Source organism: Ranitomeya imitator, chromosome 1 (assembly GCF_032444005.1).
Source record: "Ranitomeya imitator isolate aRanImi1 chromosome 1, aRanImi1.pri, whole genome shotgun sequence".
NCBI classification, from domain to species: domain Eukaryota; kingdom Metazoa; phylum Chordata; class Amphibia; order Anura; family Dendrobatidae; genus Ranitomeya; species Ranitomeya imitator.
The window spans coordinates 683,005,074-683,029,880 of NC_091282.1; the positions used below are offsets into that span (position 1 = coordinate 683,005,074).

The 24,807-nt window shown below is 41.9% G+C and overlaps 1 protein-coding gene across 6 annotated transcripts in view; it reads right to left on the reverse strand.

The window, feature by feature from the left end:
• Positions 1 to 1,218: 1,218 nt before the first annotated feature.
• Positions 1,219 to 24,807, reverse strand: part of NOVA1 (NOVA alternative splicing regulator 1) — an 88,248-nt gene continuing 64,659 nt past the window's right edge. For 3 of the 6 annotated variants that reach the window (XM_069730161.1, XM_069730179.1, XM_069730207.1), the window contains exons 3-5: positions 8,848 to 9,014; positions 7,899 to 7,970; positions 1,219 to 2,613 (exon numbers count right to left, since the gene is read on the reverse strand). In XM_069730161.1, coding sequence (XP_069586262.1) covers positions 1,606 to 2,613; positions 7,899 to 7,970; positions 8,848 to 9,014 — 1,247 coding nt within the window. In that variant the 3' untranslated portion in view covers positions 1,219 to 1,605. The remainder of the gene's footprint in view (positions 2,614 to 7,898; positions 7,971 to 8,847; positions 9,015 to 24,807) is intronic. The other 3 variants (XM_069730171.1, XM_069730199.1, XM_069730189.1) reach the window with 1 other exon arrangement.

A 24,807-nucleotide genomic window follows, 5' to 3' on the forward strand; every position in this document is an offset into this window, starting at 1 on the left:
CTTTAAGTTGTTGCGTGTGTGCGCGGTTTGGCTTAGAAAATTCCCCAATACGCACACAACACAGCACTACATCTAAAAAGGGAGGATGTTAATGGATCAACTGGTGCATGGCTGGCCAGGTACTATGGGGTCTAATTAAAACCCCAGTCCTACAAACCCCAAATGAAAGCCATTAACACTAATTGTAAAATGATAAACTAACTCTCCTACTTATAAGCTTAGTTCTTACTAAAAAAAAAAAAATAAAAATCAAAGCTGGAGTTTGTATGATAGAGAGGAATGCCTTTTTAGTTTTTTAAATTTAGCTGCCACAGCCCCGAACAATGGCAAGTAATAGGTTTACTGGCACCGCCATTGTCAATTGTTGCTGAACGTGTGACATCATTGTCTCTCCAGAGTACGATAGGAAATAAGGTCAACTAGTGAAGGGTAAAAAAAAAGAACATGGTTGATTAATGCAATTAAAACAAGATGGGGTGAGAGACTGGGGATTTAAAGGGTTTCAGCATGAAGGGGCAAGAGGGAAAACCCAATGGAGGAAGAAAACAGACACAGCTCTTATGAAAACCGAACGTCACCCATCAGAAGAGATAAATCTGACGGGATCAGCGATGATAGAAATGTAGCCTGGCCAGCCGGAATATTCATCGTTATACAGGTTGTTATGAAGACACTGATCTGTAAACTTACCAAAAAGGTTATTTTTTCCACAGTTTTAACCATTTTAATATATATTTTTACAGTGCTTTTTTTGCAACTATATTGCTTTTAGATAATATATATTTATATATATATCTCTTTTATGTTTTAATTTAAAACTATTTTTTTTTCTTTTTTTTTCTTCCAAAACATGTGTTTCCTCATACGCTGCCACCCCAAGGCAGGAAGCATGAGTGATGTTGGACAGTGCTTTTGATTTTCTTTACTCCCTTTTGTTTTATAGGTAACTCACCCACCCGACCCCCCCTGCTGTTTCCCAGCAAAACAGTAGTTCAGTTACAGCGTCACCTAGGACTAATACTGATAACTGTGCGGGTTTCTGAAGGGACCAGCAACACGTGGCTCTGCAGTGCGTTGCTGGAGCGCGTCAGCCCTCACAGAGTTTTAAAACCTATGCGTCACTTCATGTTTACATTCAGTTCATTTTCAACTACAACAATGCTGGTAAAATGGCAGGCTTCAAAAACTTTTTTTTTTTTAACTTTTTTTTTTTGACGCGTAAACAATAAAACCTCAACGAGAGAGAGAGAGAGAGAGAGTGAGAGAGATATAACCTGTCAAAAATCCTTCAAATAATAATAATAAAAAAAAGTAATAAAAAAAAATAAAAAAACACTAAAAAAAATTCCCTCTCTAAAACATCCGCAGAACATGTATTATTTACAGATGCGCTTTGTCAACACTGTTGCGTTCATTTGCATAATTATATATTAATAACCCGACGCGCACTTCCCCTGCCAATAACAAAAACAAAAATGAAAAGTAAAAAAAAACTAAAATATAAATCGCTCCTGCAAAATACAGTACATCCATGAAAAGAAGAAGGGAGGAGGAAGGGACAATTAAGTTAACATCCTGGGAAAGGGAAGAAGGACGGAGGAGCAATTAACCCACTTTCTGTGGGTTGGCTGCCCTTACACCTTGCTCGTAAGTGACTCGTTGCGTGATTAGATACTGGGCAGCTTGCGTGGCAGCTGGTGTGCCTGTTATGGTTACCTTTCGGTTTCTGGTACCGGGGACAAACTCCCCTTTTTTGGAGATCTGTATCCTGGCGCCAGTCAACTCCTGATATTCCACCAATGTCTTGCCACCTTTGCCAAGAATGGCACCTACTAGATTTTCTGGCACAGCAATTTCTACTACGTCCTTGGAGCCGTCCGTTGACTTCTCAGTGCCCAAAATGGCGCTAGCAGCTAGTGGGGATGCTGCCCCAAAATATCCATTAGTAGCTGCCGTGGCTGCAGCTAAGCTGCCTAGTGCAAACGTTCCAGCCGCTCCCCCTGCAGTGCCACCACCCGCAGTTGCTTCGCTGGCATATGTAGCCAGCAAGTTGGCTGCTGCAGCTGCGGCTGGGTTGGCGCTTGCAGCGGCAGCTGCTAGTGCTCCTGTGGCGGCTGCTTGACTCAGTCCCAACCCTAAAGTATTGAGGTTATAGCCGTAACTGGCCAAGGTGTTAAGAGCTGATGTAATAGCAACCAGATCATTGCCAGTGAATCCAGACAGCACAGTAGGGAAGGCTGCAACCCCAGCGAGGTTGGCATGTCCTAATAGCCCTGCTGCTGCTGCAGCAGTAGGTAGAACTTCAGCAGTGTTGGCATATGGAGATCCTGTGGGATTGGAGTTAGCTACAGGTCCAGTGACATTGGCATAACTGATGTTTAAACAGCTGCCACTCTGTGGGTCCTCCTGGATCTTCTGCACTATAAGCTCTACGGCTTTGCGGTTTTGTTCTGGCTCTCCACTTACAGTCACCACTCGTTCTTGCAGATTAATGCCATCTGGTTTTTGGGAAAGCTGTACCCATGCACCAGATTGTTCCATTACTGCCTTCACAGTGGCTCCTCCTTTACCGATGATCAGACCTGCAGTGCTGTTGGGAACGATGATCTTCACCTGAGGTCAGAAAAACATGAGAAAGAAACCAAAGGAGAAAGAAAGATAGGTGGACATTATATCAATAGCAAGCAAGGTGGACACGTCAGTGTGGTGTTGTGCTTGATGACAGACAATGCAGTATATTCCCTTTAAATAGCAGAATGTACCTATGAAATGCTCCTTAGGGAAATTAAGTCTGAAAATTGTCTCTTCACAGAGGAAGTTGAACTTGAACTTTAGTGCCATCTATTGGACTTTGTAATCCTAAAAGTATACATCAACCGTTTAACAAGCCCTGCAAGTTAGACGTCTGTCAGAGGCCGCTCATCTTGTGAAAGCAGTCCTCTTGCTTTGCACTGATGAGCGACAAACACCCTGAAACATGTCTACAAACAGTGTCCAGTTTAGCTTTTATCCTACGGCTTGTTAAAGGGTTGGCATTGACTTTAGGATTGCTAATTCCAATAGGCACTAGAGTTCAAGTCCTCTTCCTCTCTGAAGAGATAATTTTCCTATGTTACTATTTCACCCGAGTTATACAGAAATAATCTGAGGTCATCCAAATTGTGCAACTCTTTTTAACATGACTTCCATTCATTCAAGGTATAAACCCCTGTTCCACAGCAAGATGATTTCCATAATTTGAAGTATAACACTTATTGAACTGAAACAAAACCTCTGCTTCTCAGTTGTGAATTTCTATGGATAAAATAATCTCTTTATTCTACAGGATGGCACTGGTGTGATTGCCTGCACAGTTTAAAGACCTCACGATACACAGGGGAAAAATAGTATTTGATACTGATTTTTCAAGTTTTCCCACTTACAAAGTTCATGTATCGCGAGTTTTTGCCCAACAACATCCTTCCCTCAGTAAGAGCATTGAAGATGGGTCGTGGCTGGGTCTTCCAGTGTAACAATGACCCGAAACACACAGCCAGGGCAACTAAGGAGTGGCTCCAAAAGAAGCATTTCAAGCTCCTGGAGTGGCCTAGCCAGTCTCCAGACCTGAACCAAATAGAAAATCTTTGGATGGAACTGAAACTCAAAGTTGCTCACTGACAGTCCCAAATCCTGAAAGATCTGGAGAAGATCTGTATGGAGGAGTGGGGCAAAATCCCTGCTGCAGTGTGTGCAAACTTAGTCAAGAACTACAGGAAATCTCTGACCTCTATAACTGCAAACAAAGGTTTCTGTACCAAATATTATGTTTTTCTATTTTATCAGCTACTTATTTTATGAGCAAAAATGCAAATTAATTATGTAAAAATCATACAATGTGATTTTCTGGATTTTTTTTCACAGTTGAAGCGTACCCATGATAAAAATTAAAGACCCCTCCATTCTTTGTAGGTGGGAAAACTTGCAAAATCAGCAGTGTATCAAATACTTATTTTCCCCACTGTATATAGGACAACATGATTTTCGTTTTGTACAGTATAAGAATAGGAGGAAAAAAACTAATTTGTTGGAAAAGGGTTATAGGTTGAGCACTACCCTGGTGGGGGGACAAAGGCAGTGAGAGGAGCTTCTGACAGGCGCTTGCAGGCAAAAGAAGACCCATAAATTACAAAAAACGCTGGCAGGACCAAAGAGCGCAGAGTGTAATTGACTGTAATGTAACATTGTAATGAAATGATTGATCTAATTAGCTCTGCCTGGTTATCAACAGTGACCTCGGCATGGGGTGGGAGGCGCACAACCGTCCTTGCCACATGCTATGCTTGTAACCCAAATTGAGATCTTCTGGTGAGGGATACTTGATATTAAACATCATACAGTACACCAGTAATCTTGAAAGTGTCGGGCAACTGGTTTATGTAATCTTTGCATCTCAGACAAAAAGCAAAATTACCTGGTAAATAAAATGGCATTGGGACATATTGATTTAATCTTGTTGTGTCCTATTCTTTAACCCCTTAATGACCAGGGGCATTTCCGTTTTTGCGTTTCCGTTTTTTTGCTCCCCTTCTTCCCAGACCCATAACTTTTTTATCTTTCTGTCAATATAGCCATGTGAGGGCTTGATTTTTACGGGACAAGTTTTACTTTTGGACGACATCATTGATTTTATCATATCAAATACTAAACTGACCTGCCATTATATTTTCCAGTTCATTACGAGTTTGTAGATAGCAAACACGTATAAGTTCTTTTTTAGTTTAAGTTGTGAAAATAAAAATCCAATGGCACCGTTTTCTGAGACCCGTAGTGTCTCAACTTTTTATGATCTGGGGCTGGATGAGGGTTTATTTTTTGCGCGCTGAGCTAACGTTTTTATTTATATCATTTTGAGGAACATACAATCTTTTGATCCCCCGTTATTGCATTTTATTGCAATGTCGCAGCGACAAAAAAGTAATTCTGGGGTTTTGATTTTTTTCTAGTTACGCCGTTTACGATCGTATTCATTCTTTTTATATCTTGATAGAATGGGCAATTCTGAACGCGACGATACCAAATATGTGTATTTTTTTTTTTTTATTATTTAGCTTGAATGGGACAAAATATTTTCTTCAACTTTTTCTTTTACTTTTTACTTGCTTCAATAGTCTCCTTAGGGGACTTGAAGCTGCGATCTTCTGATAATTTGTGTTACACATAGCAGTGCTTCAGCCCTGCTATGTGTAACAAAAATGCTCATCTTTTAGGAGCGCCAACCACCGGGCGACCCAGGTTCATATGACACGGGTGCCGATGGGCGGAGCTAAGACGCACTTCCGGCATGGCCATGTTAAATGTCGCTCTCAGAGTTTGACAGCAACATTTAACATGTTAACAGCTGGATTGCGATTCCACTCGCAGCTGTTAGGGGCACATGTCAGCTGATAAGATCAGTTGTCATGTGCCGGAAAAGGTGCGGGCTCAACGGTGGAGCCTGCACCAAAGAGGGGGATGTGATCTATGACAGACATATCACATCATAGGTCATTAAGGGGTTAAAAGGAACCTGTTGCCATGTAAATTAAGTCCAGTCTGCAGGTCCCATGTTATAGAGCAGGAGGGGCTGAGCAGATAGATATATACTTTTATGAGAAAATATTCAGTATAACCTGTGTTTTAAAGGGAATCTGTCACCCCCAAAATTGTATATGAGCTGCGGCCACCGGCATTAGGGGCTTATCTACAGCATTCTGTAATCCTGTAGATAAACCCTGAATTAACCTGAAAGATGACAAAAAAAGGTTATATTATACTCACCCAGGGGCGGTCCCGCTGCGGTCCGGTCCGATGGGCTTCGCGGTCTGGTCCAGTGCCTCCTATCTTCATCAGATGACGTCCCCCTCTTGTCTTCCTGCCGTGGCTCCGGCGCAGGCGTACTTTGTCTGGCCTGTTGAGGGCAGAACAAAGTAGTGCAGTGCGCAGGCGCTGGGAAAGGTCAGAGAGGCCCGGCGCCTGCGCACTGCAATACTTTGCTCTGCCCTCAACAGGCCAGACAAAGTACGCCTGCGTCGGAGCAGCGGCAAGAAGACAAGAAGAGGACTTCATCTTAAGAAGATAGGAGGCCCCGGACCAGACCCCGACGCCCAACGGACTGGACTGCAGTGGGAACACCCCTGCGTGAGTATAATATAACCTTTATTGCTCATCTTTCAGAATGCTGTAGATAAGGCCCTGATGCCGGTGGCCACAGTTCATATACGATTTTGGGGGTGACAGACTCCCTTTAACCATTTAATTCTCTGCTCTTTCTGGGATTTTGGGTACTGTGGATGGTAATATCAGTGACTTACAGTTTTCTTTATGTAAGTGTGTATGCAAAGATAGCTGTGAATCACTGATAGGACTGCCCGCTAAACCCAAAATCCTAGAACAAGCAGAGGATTACATTATTAAATTACAGGTTATACTGAATCTTTTCTCACAAATCTATATATTGATCTGCTCAGCTCCTCCTGCTCGGTAACATGGGGCTTGCAGATTGGACTGCATTTTCATGGTGACAGGTTCCCTCTAACTACCAGTTAAGAAAATACTAAAATCCTTACGTTAAATGACTGAATGAGTGTCACTGCCATTGCACGTACAGTATGGATCTGACCTACCAGTATGGTTTTAGAACAACTGCACACAACTGGGGGGAACATTTATAGCCTATCAATTCCTAAGAAATCCTCTTACACATTTGATGCTCCTTATAAAATCCATGGTTATTTTTCCATAAGAACTTTTCAGACAATGGAGGCCAGCAGTAAATAGGCCATACTCATTAGATGATTGTCGGCCGAAGCTTAGTTCGGCCAATGACCATCTTGACTGGCTTTCCCATACATAGGAGCTCTCATTTGGCCGAGCACTCCTGTGTACTCTATGAGAGCGCCATTGCCAAACATATCTGGCTACTCCATCTTTCTGGGAGAACAAAGCGATTGACATTCTAAAATTGGGCATGCTCTCGACGATGTTATCTGGGCTCCCCTACCCATTAGAACGGCGGCTGAACCTGCCGATATCTGCAGGATCGAAAGGATTAGTCTAAAGTTTGTGAGGGGCTTTAGATATCCATTAAGTTTAGTTACTGTTAGGTTTGTTTCATGATCTGGTCATTCAGCACCAAAAGATCTGACTTATGTCATTTAGGTCACCAATACATGTGGGAAAGACAGCACTGAATCGGGAACTCTTTATTTTACCAGTCTTTTTTCTTACCATAGAAAACACTTAAAATAAATATACAAGTTGCAATAAATCTAATAGAAACAAATTAAAAATAATGAAATCAATGCAAATAATGGAAGTAATGGATCATTAGAAAAATGTCAACTGCTTTATTGTAAATGGCATTAATTACTGTATAAGGTGCATCCTATACATATTTGGGCTAACTACTGTAGTACTATACAAGGGGGCGAAATATCCTACATCCTTTTCTGAAATGATCCCATGATCTCTAGCTTCACTACATCACACTGTTCTCAGCATCCATTATGCTACAGCTCAGTGGGTGGTCCTCCCCGTAGCACCAACTTTGCCCTATTCAGCTTACTATGGAAAAATGCATTTTAGATAACTAGCATAGCATATCTATAATACTCACTGGACCCTGCAGAATCTACGATAAGGAAAGAAGTACGGTAGCATTTATTTTGGTCCCAAAAATATATGTGCCCATTAAAATATCTGTCTTTTCCTGTCTAGATGCCCAACCGGAGATTACCTAACGTAATCCTTGATATCAATGATCTGATCCCTACATTGGCACTCTGCAAAATTATACTGTCCATGACGATGAGCCCTGACATGTTGATGGAGCTGCACTTCCCTTACGTGAATAACATGAAATATGGAGAATGGTACAGTACCTGGCTGGCTCTGGAGATGGTCATGGGGTCAGATGGAGAGGACTTGGTGGCTGGTGGTAATGATGACAATGTCTGCAGAACAAAGCAGGGTCAGAATTCAATCAGCTTGAGTAATAAATTTACCCCTTCACTGCCAGCGTTGGCCTTTTCGGAAAATAACCTGGTACAGACTCATCTGGCACCGAAGGAGTTAAACCAAAAGAGTAGGGGAGGAAAAAGAAAACGGAAAAAGCATTCCCAGGAACAGCAAGGGTGAGAGGAGGATGGATGAGATTGGATTAGTGATAGAAATCAAATCAGTTTCAGCAGGAAAGGTAGAAAAAAAAATCCCACCATGGTAAGAGACAATAGGAAATATATTTTCTAATATAACAGCAAGCATATATACAATAAAGTCTTCACTTAGAAACTAAACCAAAAGAAATGGCCATACTAATGCTGCAGGGGCAGTCCAGGACTTTACATAATGGCTTAGCCTTAGGACCAGCCATCAATGAGATTCGGAAGATCTCCATCGTACACCTCAAGTGTGCCTGTGTCTAGTGCTAAAGCTTAGTCCAGTAAAGTCAATGGGGCGAAGCTGCAATACAAGTGGCAATCACATGGGAATGTTGGGGGCTGAGCCTGGACAGACACTTTCTGCTGGTTGGGAGGATAGTTCACCAATTGAAAGTGTCATTCGACTCATTTAACTATAAGGACGACTGAGTAGAAGGTATGAGAGCCAGCAGCCGGTCTGGGTGTGGTAGCGGAACACCTCCGTCTACTATGAAAACTGTAAGCATAGCTAGTGATAGGTTACATTTTATTTCTTTATGACTGGGGTAAACTACTTGGCTAGCAATCTTATTAATTTCAGCCTTTCTTGGGGACTTAAATTTGGCTCAGGGCTATGCTGTGAGATCATTGTCAATAGCACTGGGCACATTTCTAGATTTTAGACACATACTTGTTTGATACGGTCAGGATTAACCGTAGTCTGTGGTTGGAGGATGCTGACCGGTTCCGTCTTTGCCACGTTCTGTGGCATTTCTCGAATTTTCTCTGCAATGAAGCCATGGACAGCATTGAGAGCTTCTACTGTGCCCTGGATCAGACAGACCCGCTCTGTGGTACCTGTAAAAGAAGGTGATTTTTGTTAAAAATCTTATTTTACACTTAGATCTAGACAAAAGACAAAGGTTATCAATGTTCTTATATAAAACCCTTAGGAAAGGTGATTTCATTCATAGAATGAGTAGATTAATCAGGACTAGAGCAAATTTTATTTGAAAACCATATATATCACGTTAACGCTGATGGTTTTTTTTTCTCCTTAGACATAAAGAACCACGAGGCAAGCAAAGTAATCGGATACCATAGACTGCATATAACCAAGCAAGCACAGTGGTCAGAAACCATAGACTCTAAACCACAGTGGTTGAATACCATATACTGTACGTAGCCAAGCAAGTGCAGTGGTGGGAAACCATGGGCTGTACATAACAAAAGCAAGCACAGTGGTGGGAAACCATGGGCTGTACATAACAACGCAAGCACAGTGGTGGGAAACTATGGGCTGTACATAACAACGCAAGCACAGTGGTGGGAAACTATGGGCTGTACATAACAAAAGCAACCACAGTGGTGGGAAACCATGGGCTGTACATAACAAAGCAAGCACAGTGGTGGGAAACCATGGGCTGTACATAACAAAAGCAAGCACAGTGGTGGGAAACCATGGGCTGTACATAACAAAGCAAGCACAGTGGTGGGAAACCATGGGCTGTACATAACAAAGCAAGCACAGTGGTGGGAAACCATGGGCTGTACATAACAAAGCAAGCACAGTGGTGAGAAACCATGGGCTGTACATAACAAAGCAAGCACAGTGGTGGGAAACCATGGGCTGTACATAAAGCAAGCACAGTGGTGGGAAACCATGGACTGTACCTAAAGCAAACCATGGACTGTGAAGCAAGTACAGTGGTGGGATACCATTGTCTGTACATAAAGCAAGCACAGTGATTGGATACCATAGACTGTACATAGCCAAGAAAGCATAGTGGTAAAAAATTAAAGACTATACATAGCCAAGCAAGCACAGAGGTTGGATACCACAGACTTTACATATCCAAGCAAGCACAGAGATGGGGTACCGTAGACTGTATATAGAAAAGCAAGCACTGAGGTGGGATACCATAGACCAGAGGTCCCCAACGTTTCTGACCTTGAGAGACACATTCAGCTCTGAGAGAGCATCGCGAGCCACATCCAGCTCTGAGAGAGGGTCGCGACCCACATCCAGCTTTGAGACAGGGTTGCGAGCCACATTCAGTTCCCGCCCCTTTCACAATAGTGGCAACCAAAGCCCCCATTACAGGTATAATGGTAACCAAGGTTTTTCCACAAAAATCAATCATCCCAAAGCAGTATACAAAAATCCAGAGGTTCCTACAATACAGTATTCTCCTATAAAGCACTCCCAAGACACTGACACATCCAGCTTCAAACACCTCCTCTGACAGGTGGTGTCATCTTGTCCCCAGCGTACCATACTTACATCATCTCAAAACCCCTAAGACCAGTATATGTGCATCCAGATCTGCTCTTTTGTGTAGGGCTGCTCACAAAATTCACCATTTTCAGATGTGCTCTTCATAACTGTTTGCTACAACTGGAGTTAATGCACCAAGCTGACAGACAGCTGCGAGCCACAATTCATGAGACCGCGAGTCACATGTGGCTCCCGAACTACAGGTTGGGGACCCCTGCCATAGACTGTACATAGGCAAGCAATCACAGAGGTGAGATACCAAAGACTGTACATAGCCAAGCAAGCACAGAGGTCAGAAACAATAGATTTTACAAAGCTAAGTGAGCACAGTGGCCAGAAACTATAGACAAGCCTATACAGTGGTGGGATACCATAGAATGCACACATCTAATCAAGCAAAGGGGTGAGATGCCATAGCACTCATATAACCAAGCAAGCAGTGTTTGGACACCATAGACTTTGCATAACCAAGCAAGCACAGTGCTTGGATGTCATACACTTGACATAACCAAGCAAGCACAGTCCTTGGATATCATAGACTTTACGTAACCAAGCAAGCACAGTGCTTGGATATCATAGACTTGACATAACCAAGCAAGCACAGTGCTTGGATATCATAGACTTTACATAACCAAGCAAGCACAGTGCTTGGATATCATAGACTTTATGTAACCAAGCAAGCACAGTGGTTGGATGTCAATAAATAAGCAAGCACAATGGTTGGATACCATAAACTAAACATAAACAAGGAAGCAAACTGGTTGTATCATATAGACTCTATAAACATGACAAAATAAAGAAAACAGTTATTAAAATATTGGTGGATTGATCAAAACTGGTTGAAAAGAAAGTGAAGCAATAACCCCAAGTGGACAATTGCTTGCAGTATCAATGTTTCGCTTGTGTGCAGTGCGCGCCATGGAGCAGCTTCAGGTCAGGTATACCACTGAACAAAGCTGTTCCGTACAGGAAAATAAAATCACTCCAATTAATACAAGGCAGATATATTCTGTATATAGGTACACACTACAAGTTTTAGAAACACAGACACCATCAATATAGTTTGCTGGCAAACAGTCAGTGAGTAGAAGAAGAATTATCTCCCTTTATTTTAGTGCTTTTTTGCCGCCATAAAGTGGCATAGCAATTCTCAGCGGTGATCCGCACGCCCGCCACACTGCCAGAGCTGTGGTTACCATTGGTAATAAAAGTAAAAGCTGTAAATCAACAAACTCAGGGAAAATGTTGTCAAGTTTAAAAGCTTTCAGCCTTCATTAGTGTCTGAAAGGAACAGCAGGGTCCTTCATCATCATCACTGAGCTGACAGGACAGAGCGGTGTTAAAATGCTGCTGAGAAGTGCTCACACAAAGCCAAAAGAAAAAAAAAGTCTTGATAAGTACTTCTTGGACCACGGTATAAATCAGAGAGACACAATGTATTTGCCAGTAGAGGATAGGCGCCTCCTTTTGCGGTAATGCCAAATTTACTAATTACGGTACATTTCACAATGTAAGAGGTACACATTTAACAAAAAAGGGTATAAAAAGGCACAGAAATATGGGCCACAACGAGCATGTGTGTAATCCTTTAGCCTTTATAATCTCCTCTTTGGTGGAATGTATGCTGTGATTGATATACGCTATACATCCTTCTATGTTCTGTTATTTGTTATAGGGGGCAGAGAAGGTGAAAAACATTAGTCTTTATCAATCATATCTATAAATATATAGCCTACATAATTGGCAGCAAACCATTGGGCTTAATATTAGGAAGCCTCTAAGATATTATATGGTACAAGTACAGTATGTATTACCTTTTAGTGCCCAAAGCGGGTTTCACCTTTGCTTCTTCCAGGGGTATAGCTCATCAATTGGAAGTGTCAGACAACTGATTTAACCGTAAAGGCAACTGAGTAGAAAGGAATCACCCAACAGCCGGTGAGCACGTTGTAGGGGAAACACCTCTGTCTACAATAAAAACTGTTACTACAGAACTGGAAAGTCCTGCTGGATCATGTTGCTGCCCCTGGAAAAAGCAACGGCGAAACGCGCGTCGGGCACTTGAAGGTAATACATACTTGCGCCATATGATTGTTTTTTTACAAATGTATATAGATGTGACTAAGATAAGTATCACTCAGAGCCCACAATTATAACATCTTAGGGGTTTTCTAACACTGATCCCTATTAACTAGCTCTTTGCACAGCTTACATATTTGGGACAGGCATCTTTCTTTGCCTCTAGCTCTATATTGATTGTAATATATCTACTATACATTTTTAAATAATGGCACTCTAATTAATTTTCTTAAAGGGACACTGTCACCTGGATTTGGAGGGAACAATCTTCAGCCATGGAGGCGGGGTTTTGGGGTTTTTGATTCACCCTTTTCTTACCCGCTGGCTGCAATATTGGATTGAAGTTCATTCTCTGTCCTCCGTAGTACATGCCTGCACAAGGCAATCTTGCACAGCGCAGGCGTGTACTATGGAGGACAGAGAATGAACTTCAATCCAATATTGCAGCCAGCATGCAGCCAGCGGGTAAGGAAAGGGTGAATCAAACACCCGAAAACCCCGCCCCTATGGCTGAAGATTGTTCCCTCCAAATTCAGGTGACAGTGTCCCTTTAATCATTGTACAATTATTGTTTTTGGATGCAAGGTGCTTCGCTATACTTCCCTTTTCTCTGTACTGTTATCACCCACTTTTTTATCTTGAAAGTATATTTTATGTCTTTATTCAATAAAATTGTTATTTTATAATGTATGGTCAACAATTGTACATTTTTTGCTATATAAAAAAATATATAAAAATGAGGCACACAAACAGATTTGCCTGCAAAATTTATATATAGACCTCCTAAATAAACATGTAGTGTACTAATAACGCCAAAAAAAAAAAAGAACGGGGGCTGGGAACTAATGCACAAAGAACAAACAAACCAAAGTATATTGTGCAAAGAAATTTTTAAAAATGTATTATCCATTCCAGCTATTACACAGGTACAATATGATCTTTAAGGGCAAAAAATGGGTCTACTGAGACATTTCAACAGAACCACATTCCCCATGGATGCTGTTAAAACGTTTTAGTCCCCCCATCTTTACAAACACCACATTAGGGAAAAGAAGAGCGGGAACCAGGTAAGGCATGGTCTAGGGCAGAAATTATGGGCAGCCCTACAGGATATTGGTGATGTGTGCTAGCACCGGGAGAGTCCCTTTTTTATTATTTATGTTTTCAATTAAATGATCATTAAATTAATTATGTGGAGCGCATTTTGTTATTTCTTCATGTGTCCGTTTACCTACGGGTCAGTAAATGGTTGACTTGCTATAAAATTGGACCCAGCGTACAAGTATGTGTGTATGTATAGGCATCACTGCTAGAGAAGTTGATACGAGTTCCGCTGCAAACAGGGCGGAATGATTGTGACAATCAGTGTTCTTTCCCTACCTCTCTGCTTCCCTTTAAAACACGCTAAGCAGAACTGCAGGAGGCATGATCTTACCTCTGACGGCTGGAGACGTGATTACTTATTTACAGACACAACAGCGTTATCAAAGTCCTCAACACTGTGATTGGACTGTGATGCTTTGCGGATTATTATCTGTAATAATAATAAAAAAAAACCTGCCTGGCACCACGAAAGAAGTAGAATCAGCAGCACTGTCATACAAGATCGATTACTAAGTTGATCTTTAAGATGGATACAATGTAGTTCACTTTCCCAAAACCTTAAATTCTACTGTGGCAGCCTTGGAGAATATTAATGCATGGGCACTTGCCAGCATCTTATTTACTGGCCAGAGAGAGCGGACTTTAATTTCAGTGATTCCAGAGAAAGTAGGAGTACGCCGCTCCGCCTCTGCAGCAGCTCAGCGGTGACTGGCTCCAGATGTCGGGGAGCTCAGAGGTGCAAATATTGCGTCTTTAGATTTGAAATACAAAAATAATGAAACCTTAATGTGTTGCCCCAACCGCTTAAAGATTACGAGTCTTAATTGTAACAATTAGCAGGCGAATGGAATGTGCTAATTGTTCCGAGTGGCTAATTGCTGGTATGTGCCTGTCACTGGATGAAAACTGTATTTATCTTGCACCCCAACCCCCAGACACCATCCTCTGTGTGCGGAGGGATTTTCAGGGTAAATGATAAAGAAGAAATCTTTCCCGTGAGATCTTGTATCTAACCACAAGTTTAAAACACTTTTTAACACTTTCTCACCAGTCAGGTGGAATGGAGCACATTTGTAAAGTTGAGCTGCAAAATTTAGTAGTGTCGCCCTTGCCACTTTTCGTAGTAATATACCAACATGATTTGTAATGTGTCACATAAACAGTGACCTCAGGCCCCCTTTGACAAACAATAATGATAAAAAAAAGCACTCAGCAGCATTATTAAGGAACGAAAAATCTCAGTGGATACTGTATATTCATTATGGTACAAGGTAAAGAACAAACAAGCCTATTTTAGGTCCCTTATCTGTATGTACTTCACTCTGGCCGATGAGAGCAGGGGCTAAAATGGTTGCATTGTTGAAACGCAACCCCATTTCTATCATTTTCGGGTCAGCGTTGATGCTCTTCATGAGATAACTACTTTCAGTTTCCCTTATTATGCACTTACCTTGTTCAAAAAATAATTTGAAAGAGGACATAGAAATGAAAGAAATGTTTTTAACATCTTTAAGGATACATTTTTGTCTGAAGTATTATAGAGACTCATCTCTCTATAATAAAAAGGCATACTCTGAGCAAAGTGCATTTTCAGAAAAAAAAAGAAGTCACTAACAAAAGCATGAACACTTTTCAAGCCGCGCTATACCCAGCTAATTAGGTTTAAAAAATTAAAGAGGACATGTAATTTCATAAAAAAAATTGTTAAACGTCTTTTAAAAATCCCTGTGCTTCTCTGATTCTGAAGTTCTTTTCCGTTTTGAGCTGTGTCGCTCCATTGCAGAGATATTCACATTTGTAGCTTTTGGAGCGCAGTATGTGATATCTCTACTTGTACTACAATTGGGCGTTTCTTCACAGTCTTCTCTGGGGGATGCACTTTCACTCTTCCCTCCCAGACGCTACCATTACTACTATAATTAGTCCTAGATGCTACAAAGCGGTGACTGCGAGGGACCTGTGAAATCGTACACCCCAAAAGAAGATTCTGAAGAAATGGCCAGTTGTGCTACAATCAGAGATTTCGCATAGTGCGCTCCAAAAGCAACAAATATGAATATCTCTGCAATGGTGTGACGCAGCGCAAAATGGAAAAAAGCGGCAGAATCAGGGGACCTTAGAGATTTTTAATAGGTATTTAAATCTATGCTTTTGGGGAAGTGACAGGTTAATGACAATCACATAAAATATATTGCCAGTACACTGCAGTGGACCACTTAATAAACAATAATACATAGAAAATTAGGTATTTCCAAGAATGTTTAGTCGCAAAAAAAAAGCCAGATGCAGGGATCTGACATTACTAAACTGGGCGATGCTCCTGAGGAAAATCAGATCTTTCTTTTCAGTCTGGAAGTAAAAGGGTTAATGTGTCACAGCGCAGATGCACTGCAGGGTTTAAACTCCTTTTCATGCTTTGATTCCTGCTGGTATAATCTGCCAAATGCTTTAATAATCCCAGACCGAGAAGGAGACGGGGATGGAGGGGGGTATTTTTTTTTTTTCAGTGGGATTAATACATACATGTGGGATGAATACTGGGACATAGATTAAAGAGACAGCGCCATGATACATATTAATAAATGATTACAAGCCATTACTAATGCGCAGGGAACTCAAGCGAATGCATTTTTTTTACTAATCAAGCAGTTAAATTTTTTATTTATATTTATTACTTATTTATATTCAGAATGTTACGTTTATGTTTTCTCTAATGCATCAATGGCATAAAAGCAAATCAGTGACGAGTGTAGTCCAGGGGTCGACCATAGTGATGCACACACAGCATGTACCTGTCCCAACAGGGGGAAGAAATAGACGGAGCAGAATTGATTCCCAGAATCCAAAACAGAATGTATATAATTGCACGAATGTATAACACACAGAGTAGATACTGTGGTATCACGGCATCGATATTGTGCAGGCTACGATTGTCACTAGACTGCAAAATATAGAAGATGTTTTCATTAAAAAAAAAAAAATGATAAAATAATAGGATGACTTAAATGCAAGAAAAATATACTGTCCGGCTATTCTATGTTATCACCACTAGAGGGCGATGCAATACATGCACATATTTAGGAACCAGTGTTAGAGGAACTCGCCAGATTTTGCTTCTTTCACAACTCAAGGGCAAATTTCCGGCTTTCAGAAAGATGCAGTGTATTGGTGATATCTATCTCTGTTTGGCTTTACTCTACATACAATAAGCGGCTTTTTATTTTTGGGGGGAAACCTTAGTTATGGTATTTTGGGTAAGTTGGATTGACCGTAGGTAAGAGGGTCTATACAACTAGGGTTGAATGGTAAAATCATTGATGCTTTTTCTGGGTGACTAGGCGAGAAACCTTTTGTAATAGGTTTTCATTCCTGCTTCTTCTGCATGTGACATCATTATGACACCGCCAGTTTCCATGGCGACCGGCCGACGGAGCATTGTGTATTTCCATTTGAGTGACAGGGAGCTAAATATTTTATTTCGCTCTCATGCCGCTGGAACCTGGCTATCACCATGACAACAGAGTTTCAGCTGCATGTAGGGTGATCATTGAAGGCCATCAATTCACGGCCTGCCGGGGAATAATTCATTCTAGGAGATGGCGGATAGACTATTCTTGTCCTCGCTAGGGTCGGCCCACGAGACAGCAATCGTGGATTGTCACCACCTCCTTATGCCTCCATGACCCGTCCTATATCTGAAGGGTACGCGGTTTACTACCCTCCATGGGGGGTCGTAGCTGTGGCAGCACAGTGAGCAGGCTCAGTTCTACCTAGTGATTGTGAATATGGAGGACTAGCTGCCTGGTGCCTCCTAGTCCATAAGCAGCTCACTGTCATTATACAATGCACACCGAAAGCTGTGGTGTTAGTGGGGGCAGCTTTCTGAGCCCTGCTCTATGCTACATCTAAAAACTCTGAATGGATCACAACTGCTGCATCCAGTAATCTAAGGGATACATCGCTGGAATCAGGGTCTCTGTCCCTACATTATGCTGCTCTCTTGAAAACTTGATGGCTGAGTCCCTTTTAGGGAATTTTCGCTTTTTTGGATGCATTTTTTGGTCAAATAGGGCATAAAAAAAGCATATTTTTATATGTCATTGATATGATCTTTTATACATATTTATTGACACTTTCTAACTTTTACTTTGGGTCCGACTAATTAAAACTGGCGTTGTGCACACCAATGTTAATGAAGGCACGGCTGGGGTAAGGTGCACGCTACTTAGTGAATTAGGCCCGTCTTACAACCATTGTGCCCTGACCAAAAACGTTAAAGTCCTAGGGACTAAAATACAGGTTTGGTGCAATTTGAGGCATGAATTATGATGAATATTCCGGGCGAGATTTGCCATGCGCCATCTATGTTGTTGGAGATAGCCAGAACTTGTGTAAGAACTCCAAAAGTGGCATTTTTTCTGCAGCACTTTTGAGTTGTTTGCAACATTTCGAGGTGTTTTATGGCAAAATTGCCTTGACGAACCAGGCAATTAGACTAATCGGCAAGGCTATTAGACTAATAGGCTATTAGACTAATTGCCTGGTTCGTCAAGTTTGATAAATATGACCCAATATGTATAGGTACCGGAGTTTGCTTTGCTATATGCGATTCATTGATAATGTTGTCACATGGTTCCACCCACCCTAAATAAATAAATAAATAATTGCATTTTTTATTTTTTTTTATTTTTTTTTTTATGCGAGGCCTTTGTGTTTGGGATGTTTTACTCTTCAGCAGTCACAGCATTTTTTTCTAACAATAATGGCCATGTGCACTGTTGGCGTGTTTTCCCACCTAAGTCAATAGGAAGATTATTCAGACTATTTTTCAACGATTTTTCATGTGGGTTTTGGAGCAGAATTTGGAGCAGCGGCAATATTATAACCAATAAAGGAATCCAATATTCGGAGGAAGGTGTCGGTGGTTTATTCTTGACGCGTTTCGCGTTTTTACTTCTTCAGGAGAATCAGAGAGATATCCTTGTTAGCTTTGGTCGTATCATTAGGCACATTAAAACCTAATTCTTTAAACAATAGAAGATTGGAGCCTATGGTAGAAAAAAATCCAACAATTAGAAGGAAAAAAAAAAACATCTAGAACATGCAGTTTTTAAAAAAATAAATAAAAAAAACACCCGTAAAAATGCAGAGCGTGACCAGCATTTCATAACTTGCTTTTGACTTGCACCCTAAATATGGCTGCAGTGTTTAAAATAATAATAATAATAATAATAATAATAATAATAATAATAATAATAATAATATTGCATTAGAAATGTACAAGAAAAAAAGAGAATTGTTTGGAAAATGATAAAATAAATCATGCGTATTATGGCAATGTTCTTGTGGTGATGAAGAGTTAATGGTTCTCGCTGTGTTCTGGATGATCCGTCCTATATTTGGAGGTTCTGTAGCCTGCTGTGGAATGTAAAACCATAGGGAGTTCCAGGGCCTTAGTTTAAGCTGCAGAACGAGAGGAGACAGCTGTTCCTTTCTGAGCAATCATCAGAGCTATTAAAATGAGGGGTTGTTCCTTATCTCCCTGACACAGGCCTCGTCCAGACATTCACTTTCCTATTCTCTGTCCATCTGGAGCGGGGAGAGCAGCTTTCTGACCACCCTTGACCCTATTCCCTTTACCTTCTCAGAACAACTGCTAACAAAAAACGGCCTCAATATGGTGAAACTGAATCACTACAATGTAATCCCATTAGTCCTTGTAGGAAGGAGGGGGAACAAAATATGAACATTAAAATTATCATTGACAAACCAAATATTGACACCAACTGGTATGTCTAAAGACCCTCCATAATGCTTCAGCTCCCTCTGGGGAAACCATATCGCATGTCTGCGGTGGTCAAATATAGTCACCTTGAGTTCTACACCGGGTCCTGATAAGCTAGAATAATAAAAACTCTTGGGGGGTGTAGTGTATTTTGTGGACCATACGATATCCACTCTTATTGTGGAAGCTCTACAGCCGTTCAGGCTCCCACATTACAGAAATCGATGTTTTACTATGAAACATTGCAGTGTTTTACAGAAAACATAGCTTAGAAAATGAGTTGGAACAGTGAGACGTGGTTTCCCTTCTCTTCCCAGTCTAGCTTGGCTCGATGGACAAATATACATAGGGATAGACCAGTCAATCGAGCCAATAAGGGAGTGGAATAGCCAAAGGGAGACTCCCAGTGGACTCCAGAGGGAGATGCCCAGTGGACTCCTCCAGAGGGAGATGCCCAGTGGACTCCTCCAGAGGGAGATGCCCAGTGGACTCCAGAGGGAGATGCCCAGTGGACTCCTCCAGAGGGAGATGCCCAGTGGACTCCAGAGGGAGATGCCCAGTGGACTCCTCCAGAGGGAGATGCCCAGTGGACTCCTCCAGAGGGAGATGCCCAGTGGACTCCAGAGGGAGATGCCCAGTGGACTCCTCCAGAGGGAGATGCCCAGTGAACTCCAGAGGGAGATGCCCAGTGGACTCTTCCAGAGGGAGACCCCCCCAGTGGATTCCTCCAGAGGGAGACGCCCTGTGGACTCCTCCAGAGGGAGACGCCCAGTGGAATCCTCCAGAGGGAGACGCCTAGTGGACTCCTCCAGAGCAAGACCCCCCCAATGGACACCTCCAGAGCGAGACCCCCCCAGTGGACTCCTCCAGAGGGAGACGCCCAGTGGACTCCTCCAGAGGGAGACGCCCAGTGGACTCCTCCAGAGGGAGACGCCCAGTGGATTCCTCCAGAGGGAGACCCCCCAGTGGACTCCTCCACAGGGAGACCCCAGAGGACTCCTACAGAGGGAAACCCCCAGCAGAATCCTCCAGACTCCTCATCCAGTATTACAATATTTTTTTTCTGAAATGTTGCAGGCACTGTCCTAGTTGGGCAACATGAAAAAGCTGACAGATTCATAATTAAACAGGATCAGTCACCTGGATTTTTCTATGTACGGTAATCTGAGAGCAGCATGATGTAGGGGCAGAGACCCTCATTCCACTGATGTGTCAGTTACTGAGCTGCTTGCTGCAGTTTTGATAAAATCCATGTTTTTTCTGCTGCAGATCTAGCAGTTCTCTGAATGTTGAGCTCTGTATAACCCCGCCCACACCACTGATTGACAGCATTCTGTGTACATTGTGCATGGGCAGAAATGTAGCAATCAGTGGTGCAGGCAGAGAAAAGAGGTAAGAGGAATGGACCAGAAACCTTGGCATCTGAGTATTAGAAGGCCCATGTAAGGTGAATCATTGAACTGACCGCAATCACTAATGAATAGCCCTCTTCTATACAGTATACAGAGGTGGGCACCTTGATTTATTCATGCACTTTCCAAATCCTTTGGGTCAATTCCCAGCTGGATATTACTCTGATCACGGCCTTATTAACTCACGGTGCCGCTCTGATAAATTGGTTGGTTTCATCAATGCCTCTGGAAGAACAATCAATTGTTACGATGGTGCCTGCGCCATCATCAGTGATACTTTGTATCTTAGGAGTGAAGCTATATTTCAGCCAATCAAGAAGCAAGTTGCTTCATTGAATCGATTGACTTTAGCTCAACAATCCAGTTGGTTGTGGCCTATATACGGAAACGTCTGTCAAAAAATAATATCCAGTTCTAAAAGCATTTGGAAGATTTCATGAGTTACATACATTTTCGAAGAAAGAACAAACAAAAACAAGTCTAGCCCGAATGTGTCCATCCAAAAAAAATAAAATCCTGGTGGTCGGATTTAGTACTGTGTCATCCGTAGTGAACAGGCCAAGTACTCAGGGATGAGAGTGCTGGGCGGTGCAGATAGGAATCACAATGAGGTTAAACAGGCCCCTCGCAGTGGTTGAGAGCAGCACTTTGTGGGTAAGTGCCTGAATCTGTCCCCATGGTTTTACTGGATCAATTTTCCAATTAATAAAACAGAAAAGCTTTGAGCGCTTCAGATGCTCTGCTAATGAAACTGTGCAATTAGACAAACTCTTGCATTTAACCCATTTGCTACCAGAAAGATCATCGCGTCCCACAAGAGTTGCAGAATCAGAGGACAAAGTGGACGAGTGTAATATGCAACGCGGCATGCCCAGTATTATGGACTAGCCCATGGGCAAGAGTTTACTCGAAAACACTAGGTTCTTCCAGTCCCAATATCCAGACGTGCCTGTCACCTCCAGTCCCAAATTTGGGTCGATACAGGATAGAGCTTCTTATTTTAGTAGGTGATCAGGGTTGTGTACGAAGGGGGTCGGCCCTTTCAAAAAGCTAAGCCAGCTCCTTTCTTTGTGATGACTGATGTGGAGACAGAAAAAGGAGCTAAAGAAGGGAAGGGGCGTATCTCTGCATCAGCCGTGGTCTCCAGAACTGGCGCGGATATCATGTACTCAGGGAAGTTTATATAATCCAAGTGCATTAGTAAATCTTCTGTTTTTTTCCCCTTTACACACACTAAACAACTATGTTCCAAGCTGGACAATTCCTTTATTGTCTTGGGAATATAAGGCTTTCTTAGGTGCATTTATTTAATGTATGCAGATATTGGATTTTTTAGGCATTTTTTTTTTTATAGATGATGATTTTCATTTTATTGGAGTCTTATTCAGTTTTGGAGAAAACATGGTGATGTTCTGTGCCAACTAGATAACATGATAACATTTTAAAAGCTAAAAGTGGATAATAAAGGGAGTAAAAGATTCTACTTCTCTTTTTCTTCTAATCTACTCCCAATTTGGGCAGCATCAATATGTCAGTTGTACAAACACTCTCATTAAGGGGGATTTTTCAGCAAGTTTTTGCCTCCTATTCAGAGAGCAGAATGAAGTAGAGAGAGAAACCCTGATTCCAGTGATGTGTCACTTGCTGGGCTACTTGCTTTCCACTCCTGATTGGCAGCTTTCTGCCTATACACAGCTAGTGGCCAATCAGTGGTGTGGGCGCGGTTATACAGAGCTCAGCATTCCGAAAACTGGTTGATCTGCAGTAGGTAACACATTAATTTAATCAAAACTGCAACAAGCAACCTAGTAAGTGAGGCATAGCCGGAATCAATGTTCCTGCCCCTCCATCACACTGTTCTTAGATGAGTTAACCAAAATCTAGTGACAGATTCTCTTTAAGGCTGGTTTCATACATCCAACCTTCATGTCTTGATTTTGGACTGCTACGTTCCGATTGGTTGTGGGTATCCTGACTCGTCCAGCTCAGTGTAAGCTGATGGGCGGTTGTTTAATAGCTTACCTAGACAGACCTAGTGTCTAATCATATTATTCATAGAATATACTGTATTTGTTCTCTGTCGTCCTGTTACCAAAATATGATGTGCTGCCGAGAGCAATGCAGATTTTGTGAGGCAGTGACCGGTGTTGTATGCGAGGGTCACTAAGTGTCCCCCAGGATGCACACAGCAACGTATTGAGGCCGCGGGAGTGCATTGCAGTCACACGTATAGCTGTGATTGCAATGCAAAATAAAAGTAAATATTGATCTTGGGCAACCTATTTGTCCAAGGCAGATTTTAGGAAAACCTGCCATGGGCTTTTATTTTTGAAACGGACTACAGGATGGTAGTGGGGCAATCAGTTTGCTCCTCCCGGCCCGGGCTTTCCATGTGGCCTACAGCCGCAGGTTCCTTGTGAAAATCCCAGCAGCAAAGGAGTTGAGAGTGTCAGTCTTTTTTTGCAAACCTGCAGAGCAGAAGGCTCTGCCATAGCATCAGCCTCTGTGAAGCAACATGGAGCCAAGCAGAGCCAAAAGGCCTGGCACCCCTCAGTGTACACGGTGGTACAGTCGCCCATGGTAACCGGTCCCGGTTACGAACTATCTTGTTTCCCGGCTGCGATCTGGAGAATCCTACTTACTTTCAGTTTTGTCAGTACACTGACTATTAAAAGGGACTTTGTTTTGAACTTTTCCTGGGTCACTGCCTGTCTGTCACACTGCACCAACCCCACTGCACTACAGTTTAAAAATAATTTCACCTGGCAAACGAGTGTCTTGATCATTTGGTTGGTTATTGCCAGGCTAATCGGGAAACAAATGTTCTTAGGAACACACGACATTGCTGATTATTGGCCAGTGTAAATTCACTCCAAAGTCAAATGAGAACTTCCATGTTTACCATCCATGCATGTACTTCTGCATCTACACTTTTGTGACCCACATACTGTCACCTAGTTATTCATCTATACGGTAGATAAATGAATGGTCTGCTTCCAAAACAATAGTGTGCCTTCCGATTCTCTCTCCTGTCCCTCTTGTACGTTGAACTGACAAGGAGCCAGCATGAAAATGTATGCAGTGTCCTTACTACAGAGGGGGGATTTCATCAATACTTAGACTGCACACAACAGCAGGAGCTTTTCTGTCCAGCTTTTGCTGGCAATCTTCGTATAGTAGGTGCCAGCATGTGGAGTTTGCACTGACGTCTCTACATTACCGTGCCACTGATGGAAGAAAAAATAGCGTTGCAACCTTTAGGATGAGGACACTGTCCACCTTGGTAATTTCAACTACGCAAAATATATGGAAATTTCCAAATTTGTGAGAATTCGGAATCTTTATATAGTCATGGTTTCAGAATTCTACATAGGAGGAAAGGAGACTTCCTGAGCGTTGCAAAAGCAATGGGCAAGTTGGGCATCAATGGGCATTGATTCACATCAGCAGTTCCATGTGCAAAATGCAGAACACTACTACGTATCTTTTCGTACATGTCATATAAATGGTTGATCTAGGTGAAGGACACTGCAGAAAATGATTTACTTACATCGCATTGATGAGCACGGACTACTTCTATACAGCTAGATCCTTAGACATCTGACAGTCTACATATTACAGTTGGTTCAACCAGACACAATGGGATTGGAAAAGATCTAACCAATTGGTGAAGCCTACAAGTGTGTTTCAACTTTTTTTTAACATATATTCCATAGATATTGGAAGTTTCAGCAGAAATTTTTCACCGACATCTTTTTTTTTTTTTCTCTCCCCAAAATAGTGTTATGTTTATATACATATTGAAAAAAAAAAAATCACAAAAATTAAATTAATTTATCTTACTGAGAGATTAAAGGTAACCTGTCACTATGAAAATGCAGTCAAATTGAAAGAAAAGATTTTATGAGAAAAGATTCCGTAGAACTTGCGTTTAATTCATTTAATTCAAGGCTCTTTCTGGGATTTTTGGTCCAGTGGGTGGTCCTATCAATA